At 46.6% G+C, this 10431-nt stretch overlaps 1 protein-coding gene across 4 annotated transcripts in view; it reads right to left on the bottom strand.

Annotated features, from left to right (window-relative positions):
• Window positions 1-421: 421 nt before the first annotated feature.
• qsox1 (quiescin Q6 sulfhydryl oxidase 1) overlaps window positions 422-10431 on the bottom strand; it is a 20285-nt gene continuing 10275 nt past the window's right edge. For 2 of the 4 annotated variants that reach the window (XM_035521991.1, XM_027014378.2), the window contains 6 exons: window positions 10082-10195; window positions 9011-9149; window positions 8553-8729; window positions 5494-6230; window positions 891-981; window positions 422-574 (listed from right to left, as the gene is read on the bottom strand). In XM_035521991.1, coding sequence (XP_035377884.1) covers window positions 492-574; window positions 891-981; window positions 5494-6230; window positions 8553-8729; window positions 9011-9149; window positions 10082-10195 — 1341 coding nt within the window. In that variant the 3' untranslated portion in view covers window positions 422-491. Of the gene's footprint in view, window positions 575-890; window positions 982-4392; window positions 6231-8552; window positions 8730-9010; window positions 9150-10081; window positions 10196-10431 lie in introns of those variants that run through there. The other 2 variants (XM_027014380.2, XM_027014379.2) reach the window with 2 other exon arrangements.

Raw genomic sequence — 10431 nt, 5'->3', positions numbered from 1 at the left:
TTTTAGTTTCTCTCGCGCGCGCTCTCTCTCTCGCGCGCACACACTTTTTATGTGAGTCCTATCTTAAAGTCATAAGTTCAGTTCAAGTAGAAGCGCCGTAAACCGTAATAACGGGCGCGTGTGAGCGGCGAGGTCTTCGAAAGCTATAATTCAGCCAAAGGGCAAGTCCATCGCCCGCGCGGCTGACCTGCCACCTCTAATTACGAACAGTATTTCAAAGCAAACGCAGTGTGACACGAGGGGATCGCAGATCTATCACACGGGTTCAAACGCAGCGCTCCCGGTTCACCCGCTCAGCGAACTCGGGACCAACCGAGAGAAACACTTCCAGCAGGCTCCCGTTAGCTGGCCGTGCACAAACGGGAGGTAGATGTAAAGAACACCCTTCCATGAAATTAACTGGGTTTGTAAGACTTTTATTTGTGCATAAAATCGACATCGTGACATCTGATTAATGTGTTGATTTTTTAATAATAGATTGTACGTGAAAATTACATCAAACAAAAACACATATACATACAAACGAAGAAAGAGAGGAAAAGTGGAGAGTGATCCTGGCGAACACTGTCAGCAGCTGAAAACGGTGAAAATATTTTTTTACTCCTGTGTGCTTTACATGCAAATGTTTAATGTATTAACCACCTAATACATTAAATTAGCTGTGTAAGAAAAATGACATTCGTGAACTTCAGAAGAGATCTTGTAATTCATTGATATTAAATACTGAATCTGAAATCTCCAGACTGTATGATTTGCTCGTGCAATAACACACTGACTTTGGAGGGAGACAAGGGGAACCGACCGGGCGTTCTTTAACTTCTAACTAAAGGGGTCTGGGCATCACAGGTCTGAAGTCAGAAGGTGTAAGATAACAGAAACGTCAAACCTACCTCGTGACTCTGGTGGTCGTGAAGCCTGTTCGTTCCAGCGCTTCTGTGTAGAGCGGTTTAGGCACGAACCGCAGTCACGCAGCCATCTCTCCTAAACAGCGCCAGCAACAAAAAATAAAGAAAGTAAAACGTGGGTTAATCGCTCTGTTTGCGGAAAAACGGAGAACACCCTCCCGAGCCGAGACCTCAGTGAAAAGGGGGTTCCCTTTCATTTGCGGAGAAAAGACAGAGAACGAGATGGAGACCTTATGAGAGGGCAAGGAGAAAATTAAATTGCACTTGGGAGCAAATTCTATTAGGGAATAGTTATTGTCTCCTGACAGGTCCTGTCCATTTGCGTAATTAGTTGAAGTAGGAGGTTGTGCATTGTTTAAATAACCAAAATAGACCGAAGTCTCAGTGCCTGAAATAGTCCGAATCAATAGTACCCTGTTTTTTTGCTCCTGGGGTTAGGGTTCCGGGATATACTCTAAACAGGTGTTGTGTTTAAAGCCATAACGGCGGTGAATGGTCTAACCCCAGGCTGTGTATCGGACGTAAATATATAAGTATTCGTTCACACTAATACAATATAACTGAGTGTAGATCTTAATTCAATTAAGATACATGTTTTACCTACCACGCAGACTAAACACCTCCGTTGTCTCTCCTTTTAGTTTTCATTTCGGCTTGTTTCTAGGATAATCTTGGCGTGGTATGATTCTGTCTGTGCTGCTCCCAAACACGAACCTACAGATGAATAATTTCAGAAAAGCCAGCCTACATCAAGGCTCCCGGTTCTGACCCCAGTGTTCAAGTGCGTAATCGGGTTAGATGCAAATTCAACACTGGAGTCTTTGCTATGGATTTTGGAAGTTCTACGGAAGGTTCTGTCAGCTCATAATTTGTGTGTTTTTTGCTTGACATCAGCGCATTATGCCGTAGCTCTCCTGATGACCAGGCTATAGACTGTGTGGTGATCAGCGTTTACCGACGGACACGGACAAACGTCTGAGAAAAGGACGTAATCAAAGGGCCCTTTTGTGTGAGTAAATCAGCCCGTCAGATCAAACAGCCCGAAGGCAAAGGCCTGCACGCGGCCCGCAGTACAGTGAAGGTGTTTCCTGAGCAGCCACGTTAGGATTCCTAATTCTCACCTGCGTCCTTCTCTCCAGACAAACCGACTGAGCAGAGCAAGGATCACGTTAAATGAGCACCAGTAGTCAATCTCTTAATCTAAGAATTAAGTAATTCCAAATCTCGTTGTTTTAGTCATTTTTAATCGAGATAGATGCCAGCAGTTCGAATTCGCGTTCCTAAATCGAATATATTTTATTTTAGAATAGAGGCAATAGGCTGTTTATTTATAACACACACACACACACACACACCTAAGACGTTGATGTTTAGCTCCAGAACACTGCATTTACTCCTTGGAGTATTCATCACTATTATTTGCTTTTCATTATTTGCTTTTTGTTCCGCCGGGTTTGGGGGCAGGCCAGCAGTGCTGGACGGAACGCGCGCTGAGCGTTCCAGAACTGCTATAAACCCGCAACACGCGCTGCATGGAATTTTTATGCCACCTGAGTTCATCTGCATCACGATGCTGGATGTCACTCGATATGACTGAACAGGCCATATATCGGCGTATTCCCGCCGCGCCGACGCATCTGCAGGTGGGAGCTCGCAGGTGTTCCCGTCGGCCAACTCTCTCCAGCCCGTGAGCCGCTTTAACGCAGCTTCGCTACACGTAGCTTGCAACACTGACCTCAATAGGACCAACCTTGAGCAAGTTTAAATTGACTGATATTAAACTACAGATAAAATATATGATGAACATCATATATGATATAAACGTCGTAAACAAATTAAATTATTCAATTGTGAAAAGTAACATTTTACTAGTAGGGGCTGATGGATCACGTGTTAAATACGTACACAAAAGTTAAGCAAAACCTGGTTCTTATAGCTAAAGTATGACGTGTTTACTTGACCTTTTCATACATTACATCAGAACATGCAAAATACAGTAGCGCTTCCGAGAACAGATACACTCTCTCACACACACTATGCAGCTTTCTCAGCTCCTGACTGGTGGGGGTGTGTGTGTGTGTGTGTGAGAGTGAGAGAGAGAGAGATATGAGATGAGGAAAGCATGTGTTATGGAGGGGAGGGGAGGGGTCAGTCAGTAAAATGAGATTAATTTGACCCTGTTTGCCTGCAGTTTTAAGGTTCAGTGTAAAATCTGAGGGTTACTGGGGATGAGATCTGATAAGCATATCATATATTAACCTTTTTCATCTCTTTACTAAATTAATTCACTCTCATTTTGAAAACACATACAGATATGCAGCGTATATGGACGAAACTTTATTACAATCAGGTCGTTTGAGGGAAAGTGTGTCAAAGCTGTCAAGGTTTTTAATACCAACACAAGACAAGTCGTAAAAGAGGAGAGAGCACATGCAAGAGTGGTTGCCATGAAACAGCAGTTTGATTTATGCAGCATGCTGATGGACTCTCTGCTGTAGGGTGTCTGAAACCTGAGCACTAGAGTGACAGAGTGAGAGCAGCACTAGAGAGACACAGAGTGAGAGCAGCACTAGGGTGACACAGAATGAGAGCAGCACCAGAGTGTGACACAGAGGGAGAGCAGCACTAGAGAGCGATACACAGACAGAGAGCAGCACTGATCACCTGCTGTCTCCCAGGCATGCGTTGCTCAAGTGGACGCTGCACAGAACAGATGCAGATTTTTACGTGTGTGATGACAAATGAGAAAAAAGGTTTCACACCAGATTCTAACTGCAACTCAGTGGCCAGTGCAGGATCAGGTGCTGGGTTAGGGCTTAGCGTTAGCCCTATCTGGTGTTACTTTTAAGCTTTTCAGGGGTAGAAGGGTGCAGGTGTTTGTGTGTGCGTGTGTGTGTGTGTGTGTGTGTGTGTGTGTGTGTGTGTGCGTGTGTGTGTGTGTGCACGCGCAGCTGCTGCCTGTACACAAGTGCGTAATCCAGTGCACTTCAGCCTCCCGCACAAGGCCCAGCTCAGTGTGAGAGAAGAGCTCCTAAAAGCTGATTGTGCTTTAATAAACTTTATTAGGGGGTGGGCGCTAATCCTGCCAGTAATCTACAGCAGCCCTAAAGGAAAGCAGGATTAGTTACTTGCTATAATCCCAATGAAATTGTTCAGATTTTGCCTGCAATGCACAGCAGATGGCAACAGATCCATTTACCCACACTCCCCATACAGGCCACACCCACTAATACATCATGCCTCAATACAGGCCACACCCACTAATATATCACAGCCAATACAGACCACACCCCCACCGTCAACCACAGCCATAAACAGGACACTCCCTCAGTACACTTTAAAGTCTGCACACCCACACCTGTATTATAACCATGCTGAATATCTGGCTATTCTCAGCCCCTAAACCTAGAGGCATTATGTGTATGTGTATGATATGTGTAAAAACACATATATGCAAATATTTCATCCAAAAATGAAAATGCAAATATTGTTTGCAAAAATTGGTTTATTGAATCCATCCTGTGAAATAATCCAATTCAAAGCCATAATTCCCTCTTGAAATAAAGGACCCAAAGACACTGCAGACAGCCGTAATGAACAGAGTGAAGTGTAGTGGCAAAGTTCTCATCCGTCACTTTTCCCCCGAAAATGCCAAATACGATCAAGATAGCCACTCCATCAGAACAGACCTGAAGGGACCAATCCATCATGTATATGAGAAAGACACCAAGGTCTGCTGTCTAAGAGTCTCCAATGCAGTAGTGACAGTAGTTACTGTATAAAACCACAAAGCTAAGAGTAGAAGGACCAGAAGGATGGACACCCAGAAACAAACATCGCCACAGCAATTAAATACATTAAAAAAAAGAAAACAGATAGTTCTATCGTTCGCATTACGAGCCTTTAAATTATTTTCCTTTTCTCCGTTTTCTGCCGTTTTCATGGGTAACCTATACGGCCACTTTAATGAACCTCAGGAAAGATTTGCTAATAAAAGTCTGGAAACAAAGTGTCTTTTCATGAAAGCGCATTAATGTATTTTTCAACCAAGCACATATTTAGTTTAAAAATTTAGTTTCATTCTTCAAAATATTTCTTTATAATTTCAAAATCTAACTGATGAATTCAAGTTAAATTCAGACCAGCTAATGTATCATTAATCATTTGTGGTATTTAAATATAAATACCAATTTGTGGTGTTCATTCCCTATAAATTAAAACAAAATTCTCTCACAAGTAGCCTAAAGGTTTTAAAACGATTTTAAAACGGAAAACGATTCCTGCCTTTTCCACTCTCCAGAAATGCAGGGACTTCCAACACGGACGAACTGAAGTTGTGGGAAGAACTGCGCCAAAGTGTCCCATTCCTGAAATCCACTTATGTACTGTATCTGACTGTACGAGTGCTGTGCTTGGTGTGTGTGTGTGTGTGTGTGTGTGTGTGTGTGTGTGTGTATAGCGCTAATGGAGCGGAAACTCAGGGCAGGGCCACTTTGGCTCTGCGCAGGTGGTGTCGCGCCCGGATGTAGAGCCACATGGCAAGCAGGCAGAGACTAGACAGCAGGTAGAGCAGCACACACAGACTCACGTCCAGCCTGGACAAGCTGAACACAGACATCCAGCGCGGGCCCTGGGGCACGGGGAACGGCTCCAACGCCGGCCCCTCTCTGCCCTCTTCTTCCAGGGCAATCAGCTCGCGCTTCACCCTGCCCCTGGGCGGACCAGCTGGGTTCTGCGGCTGCGGGTCCGGAGGCAGCCTCAGCCCTCCCTGCACCGTCTTGGCTCTGTAGTGCTGGCTAACGAACGAGTCAAGGTCCACGATGTCCTCTGGCGGCTGCCGTAGTTTCATCCCCACGATACTGGGCCTGTGTGGGGCCCACTCTCTCATCCAAGCAGGTTGACCTGTGGGCGGGTTTTCATCCGGCTGTCCTGCGGGGTGTGACCCTCCAGCCTGTGCAGCTCCACCCACCACCTCTGGCCCCTCCTTTTCAGGGTCTTCCTCTTCTTCCTCCTCCTCCTCCTCCTCCTCCTCCTCCTCCTCCTCCTCGGGGGTGGGCGGGGTCTCTGGTGCCTCCCGCGCTGTCCTGTGGTCCGTGATCTTCTGGGCGGCTGTGAGCAGGCCTCTCTGCTGGGCCTCCACCTCCTTCACCTCCTGCAGGTAGTCTGGCAGGATGCGCTGGGCGGAGTAGTAACCCTGGAGGAAGGCCAGCACCTCCTCCTTCCTCCAGTCATGCTCCCCACCCAAGGTCAGCTTGTAGCAGCTGCGGCACAGCTCCGGGGACGGCCACTGGACCTTAGGGAAGTAGGGGTCCTCGCTTGGGGCTCCTGGGGACACAAACGACAGGTCACAACGCACCAGCCGAACCTGCTGACGGACAGACCGAGTCAGCGCCTCGTTTAAGGGGCACCTGCATGAATGGAAAACTGCTGAGTCATTAGTGGGATTGTGGGCTTCTGCAGTCATTCATGTTTTGTTGGTCAGCTTCCATAACCCATCCTGTGGTCATGAACAACACCACAGAAATGAACATATTCAGAACCTTTATAAAAGTAAAGGTGTTTGTGTGTGTGTGTGTGTGTGTGTGTGTGCTCTCTTCACAGTGACTAGGGAGAAAAGCGGTTGTGTAATGAAGCATACTCTCTGCCAACCTCATCTGTCTTCACCACCCACCCAGAATGGGCCATGGTCCTATTGATCATACATCAAAACTGTCACACACACACAGATGTGCACATACGCATACACACATATGCACACACAAACACACACCCCTGGCTGTTGTAAAGGTTTTGAATATGTTCAACACACACACACACACACACACACGAAGGAGAAGTAGCAGCTCGGCACTGGGCTGTTAGCCTGCCCCTCTAACACACCCCTCCAGGAGCGGAGTCCATCCCAACACGGACACCGATCAATTAACACACATGAGACACCAACAGCAATCTGCAGGCTTCATTCCTATAATGTGGTATTGCACAATGTGTTACACTTCCAAATGAAATCTCTCAATGGGCAATTTAACGGAAATTGCAACTGTCTATAAAACACACTCACACACTCTAGAACACTGACTTTCTAAAGGAGACCGCTACTCTCGTAAGGAAGCTGTTTGTTTCTGTTGGAAACCACAAATCCTCTGAACAGTTTTCTCCTCTTGTAGAGAGTATTCTACAGTTCACTATGCTACATTCTTCTACAAGGTTCGAACAGCTCTGAACACGTCTGTCTCCTACTGCTGATGGGAACGGCGTGAAAAGTTCTGCCATATTTCCTTCAATTGCTTATTGTGGGAAAATATGGTTTACTCTCACAGTAACATATGAAAAATGTAGACAATCACAAGCACTAATTTGGTACCATCTCTTAATCAATACCCACCCTAAGACCCCCGCCAAATGGAGTTCAGACATAACGAACACACTTCAGAGTAATTCTCTCTAAGATTTTAACGAGGCCAGAGAATACAGACCTATGTAGACTGAAGTGCTAGGAGTGTTTTATTGAAAGACTGTGTGCGCACGCATGCTTTGCGTGTGTGTGCAGGCAAATGCCACTTGCCCTGTGTTCGGCCATGTGGCAGCAGTACAAATAGGCTTTTCACTAAGCCACACACACACACACACACACACACACACACACACACACAGTCCCCGAATGGCTCACAGGAGACCTGTCACAGAGACAAAGGGTATAAGGAGGGAGAGAAATGCACCATTCACTCCCACAGACACAATACCTACCCCCCCACACACCCCTCCCCCTCCCCTTGCCATGTTAACCATGGTGGAGATTAAGTGGTGAGGAGGGGTGTGTGTGTGTGTGTAGCCTGGCGTGTGCCACCTGCTGTCACAGGCGTCTGGGGATTCAGACCACGCCACTCTGCCAGGAGACACTGTTGCCATATCAATTATCAAGCATCAGGAACGTGTCCCTGGGGACGGCTAAGACACACACACACACACCCAATCGGCAAGAGTGGTGCGGCTAGCAGGGGTCCAGGAGCAGGGCCAGAGCTCTGGGAAGGGGGCGGGACTCTGTCTAATTCTTTATATTCAGCACCTCTGGACAGCCAAAGGAACAGATGCAGCAAGATCACTTGAAGTTCAAAGCAACAAGTGAATTACACGCGTGTGAAGAGAGCTGAGGTTAACGTGAGGGAACTCCCACAAAGGCCCAACACAGAGCACCATCAAAACAAACATCGGCGTCATTTATTTTGCTCAAAACACTACCACCGAGACTACTGGCGCATCTACATGAGTGCCATAGAGCTGTACTCTAGCCACTGTATTCACACAAAGACTATGAGATCAACAGTAGCTTTAATTCCAGTGTATTCACATGTATACTGGGTACATCATAAATCATTATACACAATCCACTTGTTTAAGTGAACCAAAAATATTTGGTCATTTGGATGTTTAGTAGTCATAAGTTCCTACACAACACAACATGAACTCACAGCAAGTCACTTCCTCACACAGGCCTTAGTAATTAAGCACTGAGCGTAAGCAAGCAGAATTTAAAAAAGGACTGTTAGATTGTTAGACTGATAGTGTAGAAGACAGTAAGCTTTAGCAGACCTTATGAGCTTTACAGAGGGAGCAGAGCTTATGACCTTTCCAGAGGGCTGGGCTCACCTGCAAGGCGGTTGTTGACACGGTTGTGGCGGGACCAGAGCCACAGGACAGCTGCAGACGGTGTGGTGACAGAGACCAGACTCTCCTTAGCCATGCGCTCAAAATGAATGGCACATTCACGACAGCCAAAAAAACTGCCCACATATCTCCTCATTGCCTGCAAGACCTCCAGAGGATCTGAGAGAGAGGTGGAGAGAGACAGACACAAGGAAGAGGAAGAGAAAGATAAGAGAGACCATCCTAAGCCTCAATGTCCCCTTCACCCAACAGTCAGCTTGTAGGCTGCTAATTTAGTACTGGGACAGAGGTGCCGGTTTAGTACTGGGACAGAGCTGGTTGATGCATCACGAGAACAGAACTCCACTACTACTAGTTCCTGGGAGGTTAGTGTTAACCTTGTGTATGCTCAGAGAGATCAACCGTGCATGGTTAAGCGTGTTCAGCGGGGTGTGGGTTACCTGTGCTTCCTGTGGCTTTGGCCTGTACAGTCAGAACATGGAAGAGAGTCCACAGTGCGCAGGGATAACCACGAAACCACTTCCTGGAGCCCTGACAGCCCACCCACCGTACAACTTCAGGTAGGACTGAACCATTGGTCTAAAACACAAACACACACACACACACACACCTTAATGGAATACTCTTTCACAGATCACTACAGTCAATCAAGTTTATTTTCAATCATTTTTCAAATGCGGAGCGTGTAAATATGTCAAAGACACCGAACTTGCAGTGTAATGCAGAGAGAACACTCCAACCTCTCCAGGCTACCATCGGACTACCTCCAGACTATCTCCAGCCTGGTTCACGGCTCTGTTTAAGATAATTGAGACGCTAGGCACTAAAGTCCACAGGGACTGATAGAGGCCCTCAGAAGGTGATTGACCAGAGCGGATTTCTGTACCTAAGGCATCAGCAGGTGACTGGCTGGATCTGGAAGCATTGATCCATTTTGCAAGTCCATTACCCTTCCACATCCAGCGACTGATTAATTGATTATAGGGCTGACCAAGAGCCAATAATGTTTGTATGTGACCACTCCATTCAGTGTGTGTGAGAAACAGAGAGTGAGTGAGTGAGTGACTGAGTGAGTGAGAGAGCGAGCACGAGAGTTGTGTAAAGTCATATTTCTTTTAGTATGTTTTTGCTTGATTATCGCATGCTGGGTAAAATATCTTAGTACAGCCAGCCTAGGAATCTGAGAAGTTATGAAACTACGTTATTTAAAGAGCAGACCCAGCTGCAGTGCTGGCCCATCTTGGTTAGAGTTCTAACCCGTTTAAGTACTGCAATCATTTACGTCCCTACTCTTCAGTAAGTAAGAAACCGAGAAGTATCATGGTTTAAAAAAAGTATTGTTCAAGGAGGAAAAATCCTTAAATCCTTGTCCAAAAGGACAAATCCAGTAGTCCAGAGCCATAGACGCTGGGACAGAGCTGTTGGTATAATACTGAGATGTTATGGGACAGAGCCGCTCTGTTCTCACTGCCTGGCGATTGAGTATTGGGACAGAGCCGCTCTGTGCTCACTGTACTGTCCAGCGTTGCTCTGAAGTCACTGTACGTGACTGTTTCTTTCTGCTCCTGCAGCCAGACATCCACAGCCTTCAGAGTCCCTGTTACTGCAGGTCTGCCTGGAAAATACTGACACACACACACACACACACAGTAAGTCCTATCTTCTAGAGCTATTACACCGCTGGCTGAGCTAATGAGGCAATGTTCCTGCTCTAGGAAAAGGGCAGAGTAGCGCAACCCACACACACACACACACACACACACACACACACACACACACACACACACACACACACACACACACACACACACACACACACACACACACACACACGCACGCACGCACGCACGCACGCACGCAC

This window comes from Electrophorus electricus, chromosome 23 (assembly GCF_013358815.1).
Source record: "Electrophorus electricus isolate fEleEle1 chromosome 23, fEleEle1.pri, whole genome shotgun sequence".
Taxonomy (NCBI): domain Eukaryota; kingdom Metazoa; phylum Chordata; class Actinopteri; order Gymnotiformes; family Gymnotidae; genus Electrophorus; species Electrophorus electricus.
The sequence above is the reverse complement of the archived record's forward strand: the minus strand, read 5'-3'. Positions and strand labels throughout refer to the sequence as shown.